At 48.1% G+C, this 24,435-nt stretch overlaps 1 protein-coding gene across 1 annotated transcript; it reads right to left on the reverse strand.

Annotated features, from left to right (window-relative positions):
- Positions 1-792: 792 nt before the first annotated feature.
- On the reverse strand, positions 793-24,435 carry bloc1s6 (biogenesis of lysosomal organelles complex-1, subunit 6, pallidin). The gene is made up of 8 exons (XM_078206419.1): positions 24,346-24,435; positions 23,765-23,899; positions 22,367-22,526; positions 20,836-20,919; positions 14,486-14,630; positions 11,940-12,027; positions 7,595-7,681; positions 793-1,782 (listed from the first exon to the last, which is right to left on the reverse strand). Exons 1-8 carry the CDS (start codon positions 24,433-24,435, stop codon positions 1,663-1,665), a joined length of 909 nt encoding a protein of 302 aa, XP_078062545.1. The 3' UTR covers positions 793-1,662.

Below are 24,435 nucleotides of genomic sequence, written 5' to 3' on the forward strand. Positions count from 1 at the left end.
AGCCAGACAGAGACTCACGGACCCATGCTTGATGTGCATGGTCTAGCGATCTCTCCTCTGATGCAATAAAGGAGGTATTGGAGAAACCTGTGTCTCATCAGTTTTTGATCCGACTTCCGAAAACAAATTCTACAGAGGGAAATCAAGATAATGAATTCGATGATCGGCCATGATCAAAATGAATGTGGAGCAGGCTCGAAGGCCGAATGGCCTCCTCCTGCTTCTGTTACTATCTAACTCAGGCACAACATAGCAGATCTTAAGATATCTAACGTCACTGTCTCTGCTCACCAGGGAGATTGACAATGAGCGGTACAGTCTACAAGAGGCTGAATTACAGACAAGATCAAGACCTTCCCACTATTCAACTATCAAACCCCAATGGTTATCTTCTGAAAAAAATGAGACTTTGGGATGACTTAGAGGACTTTAAAATTCTGAAAGGTTTTGACAGAGTGGATATGGAGAGAATGTTTCCTCTTGTGGGGAAGAGCAAAGCAAGCGGCCATCCATATAAAAAAGTCACCAAGAAATCCCAACAGTGAATTCCAAAGAAACTTAATTACCCAAGAATGATGAGAATGTGGAACTCAGCCACAGGAAGTAGCTGAAGTGAATCGTTTAGATGTGTAGACAGATACAAGAGAGAGGAGATCGGAGGGTTACGATGATAGGTTATGTGAGAAAAGATGGAGGGAGGCTCAAGTGGAGCATAAACACCAGCATGGACTGATTGGGCCAAATGGCCTGTTTGTGTGTCAGATATCCGAGGTAATCATTAAAAGCCAAACAGTGTGAGAAGTGGCTATTTTATTAGTTTGCAGCAAGTTGCAACAATGATCAGAGTATATAGCTCGGTGTGAAACAATTTATCCAATTAGTTACTAATAATGGCAACAGCCCAGTCTCCATTATCCAAAAAATGAGACATAGCATCTCACTGAATCTTACATTGACAAGCATTTAACAACAGGATCTGACTGTACTCTTTGAAACACCAACAGAAATCCAAAAGCAGAACTGATATTAACAAAGCACAAAACCTGCAAAGAAAAACGCTTGAACACATTCCCAAATTTAATTTTCTACTTTAAGTAGTTACATGCCACATTACATTTTCTAGAAGGCCATGGCAATGTCCTGGGAGTCTGTGCTGATATGTACAGGGTCAGTTACAGAATTACAGCTTACAGTCAATATACAAATAGCAAATTTGCCTCACTTTCCATCCATAGTTCTCTTGGTTTCACCTGGTATGAGCTGAGAAGACTGCAAAGGGCAAACTCCTAACTCAAACTGCGATGAACATAGAATTCCAATCAGTCCCCTGTCAATGATCATCATTTCAAAACTCGCACTATTTAAGGAAATACATAGTCTGGAGGAATGCTTCACTGGCAATCATGTGACAGAATATCACCGGTGCTGTAAATTAACCTGAAGAGGCAGTTGCACATTCCATGGCAGCTCAGAATGTTACCGTATTAAACTCACTTGGCAACTCCAATGAAAACCTTACCATAAACTCCACTTCACACAAACTGTACGTCAATTTTATACAATCTCTCTATTTTGAATTAATCACAATATAGAAACAAAGAAAAGATTAGTTGCCATAATTTCCTACACCAAGCCATTTGAAGGAATCACAAAGCAACTGGCTTAGGAGAGTTTTACCGGCTTGGCAATGAGTTGTCTTTCCCTCTCCAGCTCTTTCTCCCTCCGCTGCTCTCGCTCTAACTCGTCCTTCCGTCTCTGCTGCTGGAGCTTTAAAGCTCGTCTCTGCAAAATATGAAGTCGAAATTGTTTTAAAGATTTCACAATAAGTCACTGGAAGGACAAAGGCCGTTCCACACAGAAGGTGAGACTGAGTTGAGATTGCTACAAGAGGGACAAACATTGAGCTAGATACTTTCCAAAGGTTTTCTACAAACCAAAATCATAAGCGAAAGATTCAGGACAGAACAAGGGCCGAACTGAAGCCAGAGAAAGGAGCCAAAACTTCCAAATCAATGAAGCTGGACCCTTCAGGAGAATGAGAAATTACTGAATAAATAAAATCAGAAAAGTTGGAACAGACTTCAAACTGAATGGAGATGTTCCAGAACAGAATAGATATTACATCCCTTATCAGGGTATACAAGATGCAGCAAATATGTGCTAATGGGAAGCTATTCCAATTGTTGAGGGTGGATGGGGAGTTGGTCATGTTGGTTTCTCGGTCATCTGTTTCATAGTTGTGTGATCAGCACATTGCTAGGTAAATACTGTGCGATAATCTGGAAGGGGCAGGATAAATCAGAGAGTAGATGACCTTCGTTGACAAGCTGTCATTTTGATCAGGCCGTCAGAAGAACCACTACATCAACCAACTGATTTCATGTGAAAACTGGCATTACTGACAGTGCGGCGTTCCCTCAGCATCAACCCTCTGACAGTGCAGCACTCCCTCTGCACTGACCCTCTGACAGTGCAGCACTCCCTCAGCACTGACCCTCTGACAGGGCGGCGCTCTCTCAGCACTGATCCTCTGACAGTGCGGCGTTCCCTCAGTACTGACCCTCTGACAGTGCAGCACTCCCTCAGCACTGACCCTCTGACAGGGCGGCACTCCCTCAGTACTGACCCTCTGACAGTGCAGCACTCCCTCAGCACTGACCCTCTGACAGGGCGGCACTCCCTCAGCACTGACCCTCTGACAGGGCGGCACTCCCTCAGCACTGACCCTCTGACAGGGCGGCACTCCCTCAGTACTGACCCTCTGACAGTGCAGCACTCCCTCAGCACCGACCCTCTGACAGGGCGGCACTCCCTCAGCACTGACCCTCTGACAGGGCGGCACTCCCTCAGTACTGACCCTCTGACAGTGCGGCGTTCCCTCAGCACCGACCCTCTGACAGGGCGGCACTCCCTCAGCACTGACCCTCTGACAGGGCGGCACTCCCTCAGTACTGACCCTCTGACAGTGCAGCACTCCCTCAGCACCGACCCTCTGACAGGGCGGCACTCCCTCAGCACCGACCCTCTGACAGGGCGGCACTCCCTCAGCACTGACCCTCTGACAGGGCGGCACTCCCTCAGTACTGACCCTCTGACAGTGCGGCGTTCCCTCAGCACCGACCCTCTGACAGGGCGGCACTCCCTCAGCACTGACCCTCTGACAGGGCGGCACTCCCTCAGTACTGACCCTCTGACAGTGCGGCACTCCCTCAGTACTGACCCTCTGACAGTACGACATTCCCTCAGCACTGACCCTCTGACAATGCGGCACTCCCTCAGTACCGACCCTCTGACAGTGCAGCGCTCCCTCAGTACTGACCCTCTGACAGTGCGGGATTCCCTCAGTACTGACCCTCTGACAGTGCGGCACTCCCTCAGCACTGCAAATTGGCATAGGGATGAGCAAATTAGGGAAGTAGACACATGGCTAAAGGAGTGGTACGGGAAAGTGGGGTTCCACTTCATGGGACATTGGCATCAGAATTGTAACAGGAGGGATCTGTACCATTGGGATGGTCTTCACCTGAACCGATCTGGGACAGTGTTCCAATGAAAAGGATAAATAGTGTGGTCACAAGGACTTTAAATTAGCAAGTTGGGGGGGTGGGCTGGAGAGAGAAGGGTAAAGCTACAGCAAGTATAATGGTTAATGGGAAGCAAAGCAGCAGTTTAGCATGTGGGGAGGAGCTTTCAACTACAAAATTACAAAAAAAGTTAAAAAGGAGAAGAACACAGGAGATGTTATTAATGGAGGTATTAGGATTCAAAAAGGTATAAAAACTAGCATTAGGGCACTTTACCTCCATGCCTGCAGCGTTCAAAACAAGGTAAATGAGTTGACGGCACAAATCATCGTGAATGAGTATGATTTGGTGGCCATTATAGGGACATGGTGCAGGGTTGTTACGACTGGGAGTTAAATATCCAGGGATATCAGACCATTTGGAAGGACAAACAGGAAAATAAGGGAGGTGGTGTAACTCTGATATTTAAGGATGACGTGAGGGATGATATAAGTTCTATGGAAAAAAGGGTTGAATCCATTTGGGTGGAAATTAGAAATAGTAAGGAGAAAAAGTCACTGATAGGCGTAGGCCACCAAATAGGCCACCAAATAATGACATCATGGCGAGGCGAGAAATAAACAAAGAAATAACTGATGCATGTAAAAATGGTACAGCAATTATCACGGGGGATTTTAATCTACATATCAATTGGTCAAACCAGGTCGGTCAAGGCAGCCTTGAGGAGGACTTCATAGAATGTATCCACGATAGTTTCCTTGAACAGTATGTAATGGAACCGACAAGGGAGCAAGCTATCCTAGATCTGGTCCTGTGTAACGAGACAGGAATAATTAACGGTCTTGCAGTTAGGGATCCTCTCGGAAGAAGCGATCACAGTATGGTTGAATTGAAAATACAGATGGAGCATGAGAAGGTAAAATCCAATCCCAGTGTGTTGTGCTTAAACAAAGGAGAGTACAATGGGATGAGGGAGGAGTTGGCTAAGGTAGGCTGGGAGCAAAAACTTTATGGTGGGACAATTGAGGATTTTTCACAGTGCTCAGCAGAAGTATATACCAGTGATACGGAAGGGCTGTAGAAAGAGATAATCAACCATGGATATCTAAGGAAATAAAGGAGGGTATCAAATTGAAAGAAAATGCATACAAAGTGGCAAAAATTAGCAGGAAATTAGAGGATTAGGAAATCATTAAAGGTCAACAGAAAACCACGAAAAAAGCTATAAAGAAAAGTAAAATAGATGAGAGTAAACTAACTCAGAATATAAAGACAGATAGCAAAGGTTTCGACAAATATACAGAAAGGGAAAGAGTGGCTAAGGTAAACATTGGTCCTTTAGAGGATGAGAAGGGGGATTTAATAACGGGAAATGGCCGAGGTATTGAACAAGTATTTTGTGTTGGTCTTCACAGTGGAAGACACAAATAACATGCCAAAAATTGATAACAAGAAGGCTATGGCAGGTGAGGACCTAGAAACGATCATTATCACTGAAAAAGCAGTGTTAGGTAACCTAATGGGGCTAAAGGTAGACAGGTCTCCAGGTCCTGATGGAATGCATCCCAGGGTACTAAAAGAGATGGCGGGGGAAATAGCAAATACACTCGTGGTAATTTACCAAAATTCACTGGACTCTGGGGTAGTTCCCGCAGATTGGAAAACAGCAAACGTGACGCCACTGTTTAAAAAAGGAGGTAGACAAAAGGCGGGTAACTATAGGCCGGTTAGCTTAACTTCTGTAGTAGGGAAAATGCTTGAATCGATCATCAAGGAAGAAATAGCGAGACATCTGGATAGAAATGGTCCCGTTGGGAAGACACAGCATAGGTTCATGAAAGGCAGGTCATGTTTGACTAATTTAGTGGAATTCTTTGAGGACATTACGACCGCGATGGACAATGGGGAACCTGTGGATGTGGTGTATCTGGATTTCCAAAAGACATTTGACAAGGTGCTACACAAAAGGCAGCTGCATCAGATAAAGGTGCACGGCGTTATGGGTAATGTATTGGCATGGATAGAGGATTGGTTAACTAACAGAAAGCACAGAGTGGGGGGTAAATGGGTGTTTTTCTGGTTGGCAATCAGTGACTAGTGGTGTGCCCCGGGGATCAGTGTTGGGACCGCAATTGTTTACAATTTACATCGATGATTTGGAGTTGGGGACCAAGTGTAGTGTGTCAAAATTCGTAGATGACACGAAGATGAGTGGTAGAGAAAAGTGTGCAGAGGACGCTGAAAGTCTGCAAAGGGATATAGATAGTCTAAGTGAGTGGGCGAGGGTCTGGCAGATGGAGTACAATGTTGGTAAATGTGAGGTCATCCATTTTGGTAGGAATAACAGCAAAATGGACTATTATTTAAATGGTAAAACATTGCAGCATGCTGCTGTGCAGAGGGACCTGGGTGTCCTTGTGCAGGAATCACAAAAAGTTGGTTTGTAGGTACAGCAGATAATTAAGAAGGTAAATGGAATTTTGTCCTTGGCTGCTAGAGGGATGGAGTTTAAAAACAGCGAGGTTATGTTGCAGCTGTATAAGGTGCTGATAAGGCCACACCTGCAGTACTGTGTACAGCTTTGGTCTCCTTACTTGAGAAAGGATATACAGGCACTGGAGGGGGATGCAGAGGAGATTCACTAAGTTGATTCCGGAGTTGAGAGGGTTGACTTAAGAGGAGGGACTGAGTAGACTGGGGCTATACTCATTGGAATTTAGAAGAATGAGGGGAGATCTTATAGAAACATATAAGATTATGAAGGGAATAGATAAGATAGAAGCAGGGAAGTTGTTTCCACTGGCGGGTGAAACTAGAACTAGGGGGCATGGCCTCAAAATAAGGGGAAGCAGATTTAGGACTGAGTTGAGGAGGAACTTCTTCACACAAAGGATTGTGAATCTGTGGAATTCCCTGCCCAGTGAAGCAGTTGAGGCTCCCTCATTGAATGTTTTTAAGGCGAGGATGGATAGATTTTTGAACAGTAATGGAATTAAGGGTTATGGTGAGCGGGCGGGTAAGTGCAGCTGAGTCCACAAAAAGATCAGCCATGATCTTATTGAATGGCGGAGCAGGCTCGAGGGGCCAAATGGCCCACTCCTGTTCCTAGTTCTTGTGTTCTCACCGACCCCCTGACAGTGCAGCGCTGCCTCAGCGCTGACCCCCTGACAGCACCGACCCCCTGACAGCGCCGACCCCCTGACAGCACCGACCCCCTGACAGCGCCGACCCCCTGACAGCGCCGACCCCCTGACAGTGCGGCGCTGCCTCAGCGCCGACCCCCTGACAGTGCGGTGCTCCCTGACAGTGCGGCGCTGCCTCAGCGCCGACCCCCTGACAGTGCGGTGCTCCCTGACAGTGCGGCGCTGCCTCAGCGCCGACCCCCTGACAGCACCGACCCCCTGACAGCGCCGACCCCCTGACAGCACCGACCCCCTGACAGCGCTGACCCCCTGACAGTGCGGCGCTGCCTCAGCGCCGACCCCCTGACAGTGCGGCGCTGCCTCAGCGCTGACCCCCTGACAGTGCGGCGCTGCCTCAGCGCCGACCCCCTGACAGTGCGGCGCTGCCTCAGCGCTGACCCCCTGACAGTGCGGCGCTGCCTCAGCGCTGACCCCCTGACAGTGCGGCGCTGCCTCAGCGCTGACCCCCTGACAGTGCGGCGCTCCCTGACAGTGCGGAACTCCCTGAATACTGCGTTGGATTTTCCACACAAATGGTGCATTTTAGTCCTGTTGCTAAATGATCCAATTAACATTGTGATTTGTCAATTAAGGATAACAGTCGGCTGAGAATATGTGAGAGAAAGCCAGTGGCAAGTCTCCACAAAGAAGCTGACATCAGCTGGAAAGAAATACAACAACAAACTAGGAGACAATTGGAAGATTCGGGACCTCCGAACAACATTTGCAGCTTCACTCCACATTGAACCATTCCTAAATCCAGTTCTGCAAACAAAGAGTTAATCAACGGATTGGAAACCATACAATAATAGTCCCCAGGAGAGACTCCATGACCATTCCTGCTGGGAGCAAGGCAGGGGGGGGAGGGGGTTCCCTGTTGTCACTCACCTTTAGTTTAGTTGTCTTCTCATGCAGTGTAATCATTTCCTTTCGAATGTTAATTAGTTTATTGTGATAACATTTCGCTTCTGTGAACTAAAGGGAAAGAATGAACAAAACTTACCATTAAATTAATCGTACTTAGAAATATTTCCAACTAAAATATGTTAACTAATATAACGGAAGGTTGAATAAGGCCCACGACAGCTTATTCCCGTCCAGATTCAAATCACAGAAAGAAGGAAACAATGTGTCAAGATGCAGCAGAATCTCACAATAAAACACTAACAGTGACAACCCAATCGCTCCGGTTTCTTTAAAGAACTACATTAAAATACAAATGGACAAACACTGGAGAGTCGGAATGAGGAGCCACATCATCAGATTGAATTATATATCATAAATAACCTGTAGAGTCAGTGATAAAAAAACAAAATCTTCCAAAAATAATTGAGGCATTAATGAACAGACCAGATATATTTTCTAGCAGAATTTTAAGCAGAGTCTGTCCTTCCCATTCACTCAAATCCTTCATGGATTTGGAGATGTCAGATTAATTTTAGAACATAGAACAGTACAGCACAGAACAGGCCCTTCGGCCCACGATGTTGTGCCGAGCTTTATCTGAAACCAAGATCTAGCTATCCCACTCCCTATCATCCTGCTGTGCTCCATGTGCCTATCCAATAACCGCTTAAATGTTCCTAAAGTGTCTGACTCCACTTTCACTGCAGGCAGTCCATTCCACACCCCAATCACTCTCTGTGTAAAGAACCTACCTTGGACATCCTTCCTATATCTCCCACCATGAACCCTATAGTTATGCCCCCTTGTAATAGCTCCATCCACCTGAGGAAATAGTCTTTGAACGTTCACTCTATCTATCCCCTTCATCATTTTATAAACCTCTATTAAGTTTCCCCTCAGCCTCCTCCGCTCCAGAGAGAACAGCCCTAGCTCCCTCAACCTTTCCTCATAAGATCTACCCTCCAAACCAGGCAGCATCCTGGTAAATCTCCTATGCACTCTTTCCAGCGCTTCCACATCCTTCTTATAGTGAGGTGACCAGAACTGCACACAATACTCCAAATGTGGTCTCACCAAGGTCCTGTACAGTTGCAGCATAACCCCACGGTTCTTAAACTCCAACCCCCTGTTAATAAAAGCTAACACACTATAGACCTTTTTCACAGCTCTATCCACTTGAGTGACAACCTTCAGAGATCTGTGGATATGGACCCCAAGATCTCCCTGTTCCTCCACAGTCTTCAGAACCCTACCTTTGACCCTGTAATCCACATTTAAATTTGTCCTACCAAAATGAATCACCTCACATTTACCAGGGTTAAACTCCATCTGCCATTTTTCAGCCCAGCTTTGCATCCTATCTATGTCTCTTTGCAGCCTACAACAGCCCTCCACCTCATCCACTACTCCACCAATCTTGGTGTCATCAGCAAATTTACTGATCCACCCTTCAACCCCCTCCTCTAGGTCATTAATAAAAATCACAAATAGCAGAGGACCAAGCACTGATCCCTGTGGCACTCCGCTAGCAACCTGCCTCCAGTCCGAACATTTTCCATCCACCACCACCCTCTGTCTTCGATCAGACATGATGTGGAGATGCCGGCGTTGGACTGGGGTAAACACAGTAAGAAGTTTAACAACACCAGGTTAAAGTCCAACAGGTTTATTTGGTAGCAAAAGCCACACAAGCTTTCGGAGCTGCAAGCCCCTTCTTCAGGTGAGTGGGAATTCTGTTCACAAACAGAGCATATAAAGACACAAACTCAATTTACATGAATAATGGTTGGAATGCGAATACTTACAACTAATCAAGTCTTTAAGAAACAAAACAATGTGAGTGGAGAGAGCATCAAGACAGGCTAAAAAGATGTGTATTGTCTCCAGACAAGACAGCCAGTGAAACTCTGTGGGGGTTACAAATAGTGTGACATGAACCCAATATCCCGGTTGAGGCCGTCCTCGTGTGTGCGGAACTTGGCTATCAGTTTCTGCTCAGCGACTCTGCGCCGTCGTGTGTCGCGAAGGCCGCCTTGGAGAACGCTTACCCGAATATCAGAGGCCGAATGCCCGAATGCCCGGTCACGGGCATTCGGCCTCTGATATTCGGGTAAGCGTTCTCCAAGGCGGCCTTCGCGACACACGACGGCGCAGAGTCGCTGAGCAGAAACTGATAGCCAAGTTCCGCACACACGAGGACGGCCTCAACCGGGATATTGGGTTCATGTCACACTATTTGTAACCCCCACAGAGTTTCACTGGCTGTCTTGTCTGGAGACAATACACATCTTTTTAGCCTGTCTTGATGCTCTCTCCACTCACATTGTTTTGTTTCTTAAAGACTTGATTAGTTGTAAGTATTCACATTCCAACCATTATTCATGTAAATTGAGTTTGTGTCTTTATATGCTCTGTTTGTGAACAGAATTCCCACTCACCTGAAGAAGGGGTTTAGAGCTCCGAAAGCTTGTGTGGCTTTTGCTACCAAATAAACCTGTTGGACTTTAACCTGGTGTTGTTAAACTTCTTACTTCGATCAGACAGCCAGTTACCTATCCAATCGGCCAACTTTCCCTCTATCCCACACCTCCTTACTTTCATCATAAGCCGACCATGGGGGACCTTATCAAACGCCTTACTAAAATCCATGTATATGACATCAACTGCCCTACCTTCATCAACACACTTAGTTACCTCCTCAAAAAATTCAATCAAATTTGTGAGGCACGATTTGCCCTTCACGAATCCGTGCTGACTATCCCGGATTAATCCGCATCTTTCTAAATGGTCGTAAATCCCATCCCTAAGGACCTTTTCCATCAACTTACCAACCACCGAAGTAAGACTAACCGGCCTATAATTACCAGGGTCATTTCTATTCCCTTTCTTAAACAGAGGAACAACAATTTTCTTTGGTAAATTATCAGATTTACTGAATTTGGTTTCATATTTTGCCTTGGTGGGATTTGAATTTCTGACCTCTGGTTGGAAGATCAGACTGCCACCATCAACATCCTTTGGGGTTACCACTGACCAGAACGGAACTGGATAAGCCATATAAATGCTGTATCTGCAAGAACAGTTCAGAGATTGGGAATCCTGCAGCGAGTAACTCACCTCATGTCTTCCCAATGTCTGTCCACCAAGTACAAGGCACAAGTCAGGCATGTGATGGAATAATCTCCACTTGTCTGGATGAGTTTAGCTCCATCAACACTTTGCGCGGCACGGTGGCACAGTGGTTAGCTCCGCTGCCTCACAGCGCCAGGGACCCGGGTTCAATTCCTGGCTTGGGTCACTGTCTGTACCAAGTCTGTACGTTCTCCCCGTGTCTGTGTGGGTTTCCTCCGGGTGCTCCGGTTTCCTCCCGCAGTCCAAAGATGTGCAGGTTAGGTGGATTGACCATGCTAAATTGCCCCTTAGTACCATCGGGATTAGTAGGGTGAATATGTGTTTCAGGGATAGGGCCTGGGTGGGATAGTTGTTGGTGCAGACTCGATGGGTCAAATGGCCCCCTTCTGCACTGTAGGGATTCTGTTATTCTACGAAGAAGCCCAACACCATCCAGAACAAAGCAGCTCCGTGCGATTATCATCCTCACCACTCCCTTCACTACCGGCACGCAGTGAGAGCTGCAGGAACTCACCAAGGCTCCTTCGACAGCACCTTCCAAACCCATGACCTCTACCCCTAGAACGGCAAGGGCAGTAGTTACTTGGGAACATGACAGCTTGGAGGTTCCCCATCCTGACTTGGAAATATATCGGCTGTTCCTTCACGGTTGTTGGATCAAAATCCTGGAACTCACTTTCTAACGGCACTGTGGGTATAACTACAAGACAAACTGCAGTGGTTCAAGAAGGCAGATCACCACCTTCTGATGGGCAACAAATGCCAGCCTTAACAAATAAAACTGCATTGGAATATAGAATATATCTATAATATTGAAGTTCTTTTGTATTTTATCAATTAAAATAATAGAGTTGAATTATATCCAAAAGCTTCAAAGTTTCCATTTCACAGCCAATAAAATATTATATCAGACCAACCCCTCCCCTATAAATGAGACAAGAACAGAGAGCTGGTTTGTTCCGTTGTCCAAGGCATTTGCACCCACTGGCAACATTAACAAGCCTTTGAATTCTGTGGTGGTGCAGAACACTGGCAGAAGTGCAGGCAAGACAATTTGCAGCCAGCTTGGTCTCTCAAAGAGGCAGCACAGGCAAAAAGGGCAGAGTGGCTGAATGCTGTATGATTCTGGAGCAATCTCAGTCTGCCCATGCTGTAAGCTACATTCACCCTAAACACTGTACAAGATGGTACTTACAAGCACATTGATATCCAGCACTAGGTTACACTCCCGGAACTTGGCAATCTCTTGCTCCAGGGTATCTAATAGGACCACTTGATTCTGTCTAAAATAATTGAAACACAAACATTTTTAAAAAGTAACAAAGTCTATCCCTTTTGTCAGTTCAATTTTACACTCAGATGATTCCACAACTAACTTGCTGCCCCCACAGGTCAGCAGCTGCTTTCAGTACTTTTGGTAATAAACCGGGAGGGATTAGAGTGGGAATGGTAACATTCTGCTACAGCAATCGGGAGAATCATTTGGGATGTCAGAGCATCTCTAACAAGTAATATCCCATCAATAAGCCCCCTCCCCCTCTTGACACCCCCCTACCTTCGACTCTATCGCCTCTCCCCAATACTATCCCATCCCCTGATCCTACACCATCTCCCCGACATCACCCCATCGACATCCCCGACCCCTCAAAACTGTCCATGACACACGTTGCCCTCCCCCCAGCAACACCGGCACAGGGCCTCCTCCTGACACTGTTCCTCTCTACCACCCTCCTCTCCCCATATGTCCCGTCCCCTCTGACATTCCTCCTCCTTTCTGACACTCCTTCAATTCCACATCTGCCCACTAATCTCCTCACTGTCTTATTCTTGGGCCTGTCTCCATTATGTCACAACTCCTAACCTGTTCAGCATAACCTCTCTCTGTTTGTTTAGTAGTTGCCACAATGCCCTTGCTTGCTCACTGCTCCAGGGAGGGGATTCTTAGCTGTGCTACAAAGAGAATGTAGGGACAACAACTAGGAGGGTGGAGATCAGATTTATAGAAGAAGTTCCTTCTGAAGAGAACATCTTGACAGAGGCTCCAGGAGGCTGGGAGGGAACAGTTTAACCCTGTATGTATCCCTGGAGAGATTTGTTCTGGAGATGGTTTGGGTTATTGTGGGAATATTGGTGTAGAGAACTGGAACTGTCAGGCCATTGGAGGCAGCAAGTTTCAGTGTCTTCCACGCTTCTGACAAGCCTTGTTGATTCATCATTACCAGTCGAATGAGGAGCTTGCAGAAAAGCACCTGAATTATCATTGTCCATCACTGATTCAAATCAATTTGTCTCAATATAATATCTTGCTCATCTAAATACAAACAAATGAAATCTGATCATTGGTAACAAGAAACTGGAATTGGGAGCTCCCGGGAATAGAACAAAGAACAAAGAACAGTACAGCACAGGAAACAGGCCCTTCGGCCCTCCAAGCCTGTGCCGCTCCTTGGTCCAACTAGACCAATCGTTTGTATCCCTCCATTCCCAGGCTGCTCATGTGACTATCCAGGTAAGTCTTAAACGATGTCAGCGTGCCTGCCTCCACCACCCTACTTGGCAGCGCATTCCAGGCCCCCACCACCCTCTGTGTAAAAAACGTCCCTCTGATGTCTGAGTTATACTTCGCCCCTCTCAGCTTGAGCACGTGACCCCTCGTGATCGTCACCTCCGACCTGGGAAAAAGCTTCCCACTGTTCACCCTATCTATACCCTTCATAATCTTGTATACCTCTATTAGATCTCCCCTCATTCTCCGTCTTTCCAAGGAGAACAACCCCAGTCTACCCAATCTCTCCTCAGAGCTAAGACCCTCCATACCAGGCAACATCCTGGTAAACCTTCTCTGCACTCTCTCCAATGCCTCCACGTCCTTCTGGTAGTGCGGCGACCAGAACTGGACGCAGTACTCCAAATGTGGCCTAACCAGCGTTCTATACAGCTGCATCATCAGACTCCAGCTTTTATACTCTATACCCCGTCCTATAAAGGCAAGCATACCATATGCCTTCTTCACCACCTTCTCCACCTGTGTTGCTACCTTCAAGGATTTGTGGACTTGCACACCTAGGTCCCTCTGTGTTTCTATACTCCTGATGACTCTGCCATTTATTGTATAACTCCTCCCTACATTATTTCTTCCAAAATGCATCACTTCGCATTTATCCGGATTAAATTCCATCTGCCACCTCTCCGCCCAATTTTCCAGCCTATCTATATCCTGCTGTATTGCCCGACAATGCTCTTCGCTATCCGCAATTCCAGCCATCTTCGTGTCATCCGCAAACTTGCTGATTACACCAGTTACACCTTCTTCCAAATCATTTATATATATCACAAATAGCAGAGGTCCCAGTACAGAGCCCTGCGGAACACCACTGGTCACAGACCTCCAGCCGGAAAAAGACCCTTCGACCACTACCCTCTGTCTCCTATGGCCAAGCCAGTTCTCCACCCATCGAGCCACTTCTCCTTGTATCCCATGAGCCTTAACCTTCTTAACCAACCTGCCATGTGGGACTTTGTCAAATGCCTTACTGAAATCCATATAGACGACATCCACGGCCCTTCCTTCATCAACCATTTTTGTCACTATCTTATTTACAACATAACTAAACCAATCGTGCACCTCAGTTTAACATTTTCTCACAACATCAGCTGATCTCACAGAGTAATACTTGCTCAACAGATAATGAAAAAGTCAATTATGAATCAATTATCAAAGATAAAGTTTTAGAAACATACGTCAGTTCCTGGAGGGCAGTTTTTGACTGCTGTAGGTCAGGGAGGTAGTGAGAGATCAGTCCCTCTGTCAGTTTCTCCACAGTTGCCTGATTCACAAGGATTAATTCATCAGAGTTCTCCAAATCCATTCTGGCTTCACTGGAATCTGAATCAACAAGGAAAATGGGACTTCATTAAAGTTACGAGACCATCACCCAGAATTTGAATATCACAATGATCTTTTCATGCACCAGACAACTCTGTCAACTAATGTCCTTCCTTGTTTAGGATTTAGAATTTATTTCTATTTTTCAATACTTAAGTTAATTTATCTTTACATTTTTATTATGTTGCATCAGTACCAAACATTACCAGGTAAAGCAAAGCACTTGCCAAGTGCAAAGCAAAACTCTCTCTACTCTGACCCAATACACCCTCAATGAGACGAACACGCCCACCCCATTATAACTGATTAAAGACTGACTCCAAAGTCTTTCACTCAGGAATTTGAAAATGAAAGATCTTGATTCAATCATTTTGATAAACTGGATTAGATTTGGACTCCAACTAATGATGTTCTGAAAAAGAGTCTTTCGGGCTTGAGACGTTAGCTGTTTCTCTCTCCAGATGCTGCCAGACCTGATGAGTTTGTCTTGGATTTTCTGTTTTAGTTGCAATGATGGTGCTTGTCTATTCTGTCTTTTTAGCTCTGCTGTCTCACAGCGCCAGGGGCCCGGGTTCGATTCCTGGCTTGGGTCACTGTCTGTGCAGAGTCTGCATGTTCTCCCCGTGTATGCATGGGTTTCCTCCGGGTGCCCTGGTTTCCTCCCACAGTCCAAAGACGTGCATTGGCCCTGCTAAATTCTCCCTCATTGTACCCGAACAGGTGCCAGAGTGTGGTGACTAGGAGATTTTCACAGTAACTTCATTACAGTGTTAATGTAAGCCTACTTGTGACTAATAAATAAACTTTAAACTTTCTTTACTGAAGTTTGTTGTTGTCTTTGCTGCCAGTTGTACAGTATTCCTGTCAATAGACACTTTATAAATAGCAAATTCGAAGGTTTGATCATTAGGAGGAGGAAACCATGATGACTTTTTAACATGTCAATCACATGATCTGTGTGGGATTTACTTCACCAACCACTGTCCAAGAGGTTGGATTTAATTGGCTGGAGCTGCTCAATGCTCCTCTCTGTGACCACCTGTTAAAATTTGGATTTGCACAAAAAGATAAATAGATTGAATTTTTCTCCTCTCTGGGAAGACTAGAACACATGTACACTGTCCAATCATTCAGGCACACTGGTTACTGTGTACTGGAACATTCTATCAACAAAGCTTCATACAATTTTACTGGATCATCCCTCAGACATAGTAAATTCCTTTAATGAGTGAGAAACATATACATAAAGAGATAAAGAAAAAGGGACAGAGAATCATAGAATTTTACAGCACAGAAAGAGGCCATTCAGCCTATCGTGTCTGCACTGGCTCCCAAAAGAGTGACCCAGCTAGTCCCATTGTCTATCTCCACATGCTCTGAACTCATCACTTTATCCAGCTCTATTTTGAAACCTCTGATGGAATCAGCCTCCACCTCTCTCCCAGGCAGCGCATTCCAAATCCCACAACTTTCTGAGTAAAGAAATTTCTCCTCATCTCACTCCAACCTCCCTTGCTGACCATCTTAAAATTATGACCCTCGTCACTGACACACCAACTGGTGGAAACGGAGTATCCTTCATTATCCTGTCAAAATTGTTCATAATTTTCAGCACTTCAGTAAGGTCACCTCTTAATCTTCTCTGCTCCAAGGAGAATCAGCCCAATTTCCTTAGTTTTTTTAGAAAGTAGAGGCATTGATGGGCTTTCTTAACTGTGTCGGCATGGGGGGACCAGGACAGGTTGTTGGTGATCTGGACACCTAAAAACTTGAAGCTCGAAACCCACACAGACACAGGGAGAAAGTGCAAACTCCACACAGATAGTGACCCTAGCTGGGAATCGAACCAAGGTCCCTAGCACTGTGAGGCAGCAGTGCTAACCACTGTGCCACCCTGCCATCCATGCTGTATCAAGTAACACACACAGACTTGTGGCATATTCTGTAGTGCAATATTCATGGAAGGGATATATGTGTGCTTGTCTCTCCCTCCCTCACCACTGCCCCCATCTCTGTCTCTTTCTCCTCCCCTCTTAGTCTCACCCTCTCTCTCCCTCGTTCCCCATCTTCATTGACATCAATGGTGGGAAAACTGAAAGAGGCTATAATACCGGATAAGATCAGTATACACAGAGACAAATAAGTTAGCACTAGTCAACATGGCTTTGTCAAGGACAGGTCATCTCTGATCAATTTAATGGAGTTCTTTGATGAGGTGACACAGGCAGTGGATGAGGGGAGTGCCATGGGTGTTGTATATTTGGACTTTCGGAAAGCATTTGATACGGTGCCACGTGGCAGGTTGGTGAGCAAATGAGAAATGTTTGGGGTTGATGGGTCCTTGGCAGCATGGATTAGAAGTTGGCCCAGAAATAGGAAACAGAGGGGAGGTATAGATGGGCATTTCTCAGACTGGAGACGAGTTGAAAGTGGTGTTCACCAGGGATCAGTGCTGAAACTCTTGCTTTTTCTGATTTATATAAATGATTTAGAGATGGGCGTTGAGGGCAACATCTCTAAATTTGCAGATGGGGAGAGCTGGGGAGAATAGTGAACTGTGAGGATGATGCTGAGCAACTTCAGGAGGGACATTGACAAGTTGTCCAAACGGGCAGATGCCTGACAGATGGAATTTCAGTGCAGCAAAATGTGAGATAATGCATTTTGACAGAAGAAACCCAAGGAGACAATCCAAGCTCAGTTAGACAACTTCTAGGAGAGTACAGGAGTGGAGGGACATCAGGGTTTCAAGACCATCATTCTCTGAAGGTGGCGAGGCAAATTGAAACAGTTGTTAAGAGGCTCCTTGGGTTTATAAATAGAGGCAAAGGGGATAAAAGCAAGGAAATGATACTACACCTTTACAAATAATTGGTCAGACCACATTTGGAGTACTGTTCAGTTCTGGGCATCTTATTTAAGGAAGGATGTTAAAGCCCTGGAGAGAGTGCAAAGGGGATTTACTAGAATGATACCAGGAATGAGGAATTTTAGATATGAGGAAATTTGGCACGTCAGCTACGACTCTCACCAACTTTTACAGATGCACCATAGAAAGCATTCTTTCTGGTTGTAGCACAGCTTGGTCTGGGCTCCTGCCCTGCCCAAGACCGCAAGAAACTACAAAAGGATGTGAAATGTAGCCCAATCCATCACGCAAACCAGCTTCCCACCCATTGACTCTGTCTACACTTCCCGCTGCCTTGGCAAAGCAGCCAGCATAATTAAGGACCCCACGCACCCTGGACATTCTCTCTTCCACCTTCTTCCTTCGGGGAAAAAGATACAAAAGTCTGAGGTCACGAACCAACCGACTCAAGGACAGCTTCTTCCCTGCTGCTGTCAGACTTTTGAATGGACCGACCTTGCATTAAGTTGATTTTTTTCTCTGCACCCTCGCTATGACTGTAACACTACATTCTGCACTCTCCCGTTTCCTTCTCTATGAACGGCATGCTCTGCATAGCGCGCAAGAAACAATACTTTTCACTGTGTACTAATACATGTGACAATAATAAATCAAATCGAATGAAATCCAATCCTCCGGGTGCTCCAGTTTTACTCCCACAGTTTGAAAGATGTGCGAGTTAGGTTGATTGGCCACATTAAATTGCCCCTCATTTCAGGGGGATTAGCAGCGTAAATATGTGGAGTTACAGGGAGTTACTGGTTGGGATTGTTGTCGGTGCAGGCTCCATGGGCCGAATGGCCTTCCTCTGTACTGTAGGGATTCCATGATTCTATTATAGAAACATAGAAGATAGGAGCAGGAGGAGGCCATTCGGCCCTTCGAGCCTGCTCCGCCATTCATCACGATCACAGCTGATCATCCAACTCAATAGCCTAATCCTGCTTTCTCCCCATAACCTTTGATCCCATTCGCCCCAAGTGCTATATCCAGCCGCCTCTTGAATACATTCAATGTTTTGGCATCAGCTACTTCCTGTGGTAATGAATTCCACAGGTTCACCACTCTTTGGGTGAAGAAATGTCTCCTCACCTCCGTCCTAAATGGTCTACCCTGAATCCTCAGATTGTGACCCCTGGTTCTAGACTCCCCCACCATCAGGAACATCCTCCCTGCATCTACCCTGTCAAGTCCTGTTAGAGTTTTATAAGTCCCATCCAGCGAAAACAATCCTAACCTAGTCAATCTCTCCTCATACATCAGTCCCGCCATCCCCAGAACAGCCTGGTAAACCTTTGTTGTATTCCCTCGAGAGCAAGAACATCCTTCCTCAGAAAAGGAGACCAAAACTACACACAATACACTAGATATAGCCTCACCAAGGCCCTGTATAATTGCAACAACAGTAAGACGTTTAACAACACCAGGTTAAAGTCCAACAGGTGTATTTGGTAGCAAATACCACTAGCTTTCGGAGTGCTGCCCCTTCGTCAGGTGGAGTGGAGAAATGCTCACAAACAGGGCATACAGAGACACAAACTCAATTTACAGAATAATGATTGGAATGCAGTCTTTACAGATAATCAAGTCTTAAAGATACAGACAATGTGAGTGGAGGGAGCATTAAGCACAGGTTAAAGAGATGTGTATTGTCTCCAGACAGAACAGCCAGTGAGATTCTGCAAGTCCAGGCAAACTGTGGGGGTTACAGATAGTGTGACATGAACCCAAGATCCCGGTTGAGGCCATCCTCATGTGTGCGGAACCTAGGTTGTCGGGATCTTGGGTTCATGTCACACTATCTGTAACCCCCACAGCTTGCCTAGACTTGCAGAATCTCACTAACTGTCCTGTCTGGAGACAATACACATCTCTTTAACCTGTGCTTAATGCTCTCTCCACTCACATTGTCTGTACCTTTAAGACTTGATTATCTGTAAAGACTGCATTCCAATCATTATTCTGTAAATTGAGTTTGTGTCTCTGTGCCCTGTTTGTGAGCATTTCTCCACTCCACCTGACGAAGGGGCAGCGCTCCGAAAGCTAATGGCATTTGCTACCAAATAAACCTGTTGGACTTTAACCTGGTGTTGTTAAACTTCTTACTGTGTTTACCCCAGTCCAACGCCGGCATCTCCACATCATAATTGCAACAACACATCCCTGCTCCTGTACTCGAAACCTCTCACAATGAAGGCCAACATGCCATTTGCCTTCTTTACCGCCTGCTGCACCTGCATGCTTACCTTCAGTGACTGGTCTCCTCCGGGTTCTCCAGTTTTCCTCTCACAGTCCGAAAGATGTGCGAGTTAGGTTGATTGGCCATGCTATATTGCCCCTAGTGTCAGGAGGATTAGCAGGATAAACACGTGGTTACAGGGATAGGGCCTACGTGGGATTGTTGTCAGTGCAGGCTCGATGGGCCGAATGGCCTTCTTCTGTACTGTAGGGATTCTATGATTCTATTATACCAGAAGGGGAATGAAAGTAGACAGATACTGCAAGGCAATGCCAATTTGCAGTAGCTGTAATTTGATCTATTGTGTGATCTGAGTCTGACAGCTCATATAACCCACATCTGTACAGCTTGCTTACAACCTTTATTGAACTTGTATGGTTCACTATTAAACACATTGCAAATCTAACCATTAAAGCAGAAATCATTTGTCTCATATGCCTCAGTATCTCCCTTCATGAAACAGATACCAACCGTTAATATGTTATTATAAATAATTTACAACGAAACACCTTACATTGCACAGGTATCCCCATCATATTCACTGCCAGTACCACAAATGGAGATAAACAGTGAAGAAACAACTTGTTGCAATAAAAATTATACAATCTTATAACAATGATTGAAGTGTCAGCTACACAGCAACACCAGTACTGATTTCAGCTGGTGAATCAGTTCACATATCAAAGTAAAGTTTATTTATTAGTCACAAGTAAGGCTTACATTAACACTGCAATGAAGTTACTGTGAAATTTCAGCCTCAATTCAGGCTACACACCAAGTAACCAAGCAAGACACTGGATGCATTGGGCTCCAGCTCAGTAGGAATTTTTCCTTGTTGCTTTGAATGCTGGAGAACACCCTCAGCCATTCACCTGGGTAAGGAGACATCAGCTGCCCAGGGAGACTCAGTCTGAATTTCCCACTCTCTCTGAGGGAGAGGGCACATCAACCCTTCCCAATTGGCCTAGCTAAACATGGTGAGAGCTTATAGCTTGAAAATGATGAGGACATTCATAACATTTTGTTTGATGTATCAATGCCCAACTTGTTAATTTTACCTGCTGATTGGCTGTCTTGAGGAGATATTTGTGGAGTGCTTTCCTCGGGCTCCATAGCTTCTTGGGCCTGAAACTTGCAGCTTTCTGCTAAACCAATAATACAGAAAGAGTCAGTAAACAGAAACGGTGTACAGCAGCTATTCCACTTGTTGCAAGTTCTTTCCCAATGACCTCTCTCACTCCCTAGCAACAGTCTGAGACTAAACCAGACAATTCACAGTGTCGGTGTCACGTTTTCCCCCAGATGAGCTTCTAACCACATCTTTGTGCCATCACTCAGACCGCCATCTTCTACACCCCTAGCACCGCCCCCGTCACAGCTCATCGGCTGCTGAAACCCTCATCCTTGCTGTTGTTTCTGGGGAAACGCGGCGATCCTGAGATGCCCCCTGCCACATTCCTCTCACATTCCGCTTCCAGGAGACTTAAGATTATTCAAAACCCGCTGTTCTTTCCCGGCTCAGATCTTCCCCCACCCGCCAGACCCCACCCCCCCACCCCCGCCCCCGCCCCACCCCCACCTCCCCCACCCCCCAATCCCAGACCCCCAATGGCTCAGCCCCCGGATGCTGGCTCGGAACCCAGACACCGGCTCGGCCTCCAGACACCCGGCTCAGACCCGAGACACCGGCTCGAACCCCAGAGACTGGCTCGGATCCCAGACACCGGCTCGGATCCCGGACACCGGCTCGGACCCCAGACACCGGCTCGGACCCCAGACACCGGCTCAGACCCCAGACACCGGCTCAGACCCCAGATACCGGCTCAGACCCCAGATACCGGCTCAGACCCCAGACACCGGCTCGGACCCCAGACACCGGCTCGGACCCCAGACACCGGCTCAGACCCCCAGGCATCGGCTCGGATCCCCGGACACCGGCTCAGACCCCCAGACACCGGCTCGGACCCCAGACACCGGCTCGGACCCCAGACACCGGCTCGGACCCCAGATACCGGCTCGGATCCCCGGACACCGGCTCAGACCCCCAGACACCGGCTCGGACCCCAGACACCGGCTCGGACCCCAGACACCGGCTCGGATCCCTGACACCGGCTCGGATCCCGGACACCGGCTCGGATCCCAGACACCGGCTCGGATCCCAGTCACCGGCTCGGATCCCAGACACCGGCTCGGATCCCAGACACCGGCTCGGATCCCAGACATCGGCTCGGATCCCGGACACCGGCTCGGACCCCAGACACCGGCTCGGACCCCAGACACCGGCTCAGACCCCAGATACCGGCTCGGATCCCCGGACACCGGCTCGGACCCCAGACACCGGCTCGGACCCTAGACACCGGCTCAGACCCCAGATACCGGCTCGGATCCCCAGGCATCGGCTCGGATCCCCAGACATCGGCTCGGATCCCCGGACACCGGCTCGGATCCCCAGACACCGGCTCGGATCCCGGACACCGGCTCGGATCCCGGACACCGGCTCGGATCCCGGACACCGGCTCGGACCCCAGACACCGGCTCGGACCCCAGACACCGGCTCGGACCCCAGACACCGGCTCAGACCCCAGATACCGGCTCGGATCCCCAGGCATCGGCTCGGATCCCCGGACACCGGCTCGGATCCCGGACACTGGCCCGGATCCCGGACACTGGCCCGGATCCCAGACACCGGCTCAGACTCCGGACACCGGCTCGGATCCCGGACACCGGATCCTTTCTCTGGGATTTTTCTCTGCCGATGCCGGGGTCGCAGCCGGAGCCGAATCTCCGGAATATTCTCTCTCTCTCTCAGTGAGGTGTTTGTGGACTGCTTTCCTCAGCCTCCAGCGCTTCTTCAGCTACTCAATGCTGAGTCCAAGGCGCTATGTAAAGGGAGGGAGGCTGCTGATGGTTCTCCTGGATGGAGAGCCCGGCCCCAGCCCCGGAAAAGGCCGAGGCTGCGGCCTAGCGAGGCCCCGGTGTCTCCCAGCCCAGCCCGGCCCGGGTACCTGCCGCTCCGCCTCTGTCCTCCTCCCGCTCCCGGCTCCGCGATTCGGCCGCAGCGACAAACCCGCCCCGGAGCTCAGAGCCCGGCCCCCCGCACAGACTGAGCCCCGAGGCCCGAGCGCGGCGCCGCCTCAACCCCAGCCCGAGGCCTCAAACCGGGTGTGAACCCCCAAAAACCCCGGGCACTGAACCCCAAAATCAGGGGGGACCTGAACCCCCAAAAACCCCGGGTACTGAACCCCAAAACCCGGGGGGGACCTGAACCCCCAAAAACCCCGGGTACTGAACCCCAAAACCCGGGGGGGACCTGAACCCCCAAAAACCCCGGGCGCTGAACCCCAAAACCAGGGGGGCCAGAACCCCAAAACCCTGGGGCCTGAACCTAAACCACCAGGTGCTGAACCCCAAAATCCCCAGGCCTGAACCCCACAATCCGGGGTCTGAACCCCAAAACCCCGGAGCCTGAACCCCCAAAACACCGGAGTCAGAACCACAAAAACCCGGAGACCAAACCCCCAAAACGCGTGGCCTGAACCCCAAAATCCTGGGGCCTGAACCTCTAAAACCAAAACCCGGGGCCAGAACCCCAAAAACCCAGGGCCTGAAAACCAAAAGCCCGTGGTCTGAACCCCAAAACCCTGGAGCCCGAACCCCAAAACACTCCAGGGCCTGAACCCCCAAACTCCAGAGCCTAAACCCCAAAATCTTGGGGCCTGAACCCCAAAACCCCGGAGCTGGAACGTCAAAACCCGGGGACTGAACCCCAAAAGCCCGGGGCCTGAACCCCCAACTCCCTCGACCATCAACCCCCAAAACCCAGGGCCTGAACCCCAAAACCCCAAAGCCCAAAAACCTAAACCCCCAAAAAACCTCAGGGCCCGAACCCCCAAACCTGGGGCCTGGACCCCCAAAGCCTGAACCCCCAAAAAACCTCAGGGCATGAACCCCCCAGAAAACCAGGGCCTGATCTCCCAAACCCAGTACCTGAACCCCCGAAACCCCCTGGCATGAACCCCCAAAATCCCAGGGACTGAACGCCAAAACCACAGAACCTGAACCCCAAAACCCCAGGGCCTGAACCCTCAAAACCCGGGGACTGAAGCCCACAAAACCTGGGGCCTGAACCGAAAAGAAAAAACAGGGGTCTGAACGGCCAAAACCCCGGAGTCTGAATCCAAAAAACCCAGGGCCTGAACCAAAAATAACCCGGGGTCGGAACCCCAAAACCCAGGGCATGAGCCCCCCAAAACCCCAGGACATGAATCCCCAAAAACCCAGGGCCGGAACCCCCCAAAAAAACTCCGGGGCCTGAACCCCAAAACCCAGGGCCTGAACCCCAAAACCAGGGACCGGAACCCCAAAACCTAGGGCCTGAACACTAAAACCCGGGGCCTGAACCCCCCAAAAAACAGGGCCTGAACTCCCCAAACCCCGAAGCCTGAACCTCCAAAACCTGGAGCTTGAACCCCCAAAACCTGGAGCCTGAACCCCAAAAACCCCAGAGCCTGAACCCCCAAAGCTTAGCCCTGAACCCCAACCTCCACCATGAACCATGACCCCTTAACCCTGGCCCCCAACACAGATCCTGAACCCTGAGCCCCAAACTCCAGAGCCCCAATTCCAACTCCACTGGCTGTAAATTTGAGCTCACTCAT

Source organism: Mustelus asterias, unplaced genomic scaffold (genome assembly GCF_964213995.1).
Source record: "Mustelus asterias unplaced genomic scaffold, sMusAst1.hap1.1 HAP1_SCAFFOLD_1494, whole genome shotgun sequence".
Taxonomy (NCBI): domain Eukaryota; kingdom Metazoa; phylum Chordata; class Chondrichthyes; order Carcharhiniformes; family Triakidae; genus Mustelus; species Mustelus asterias.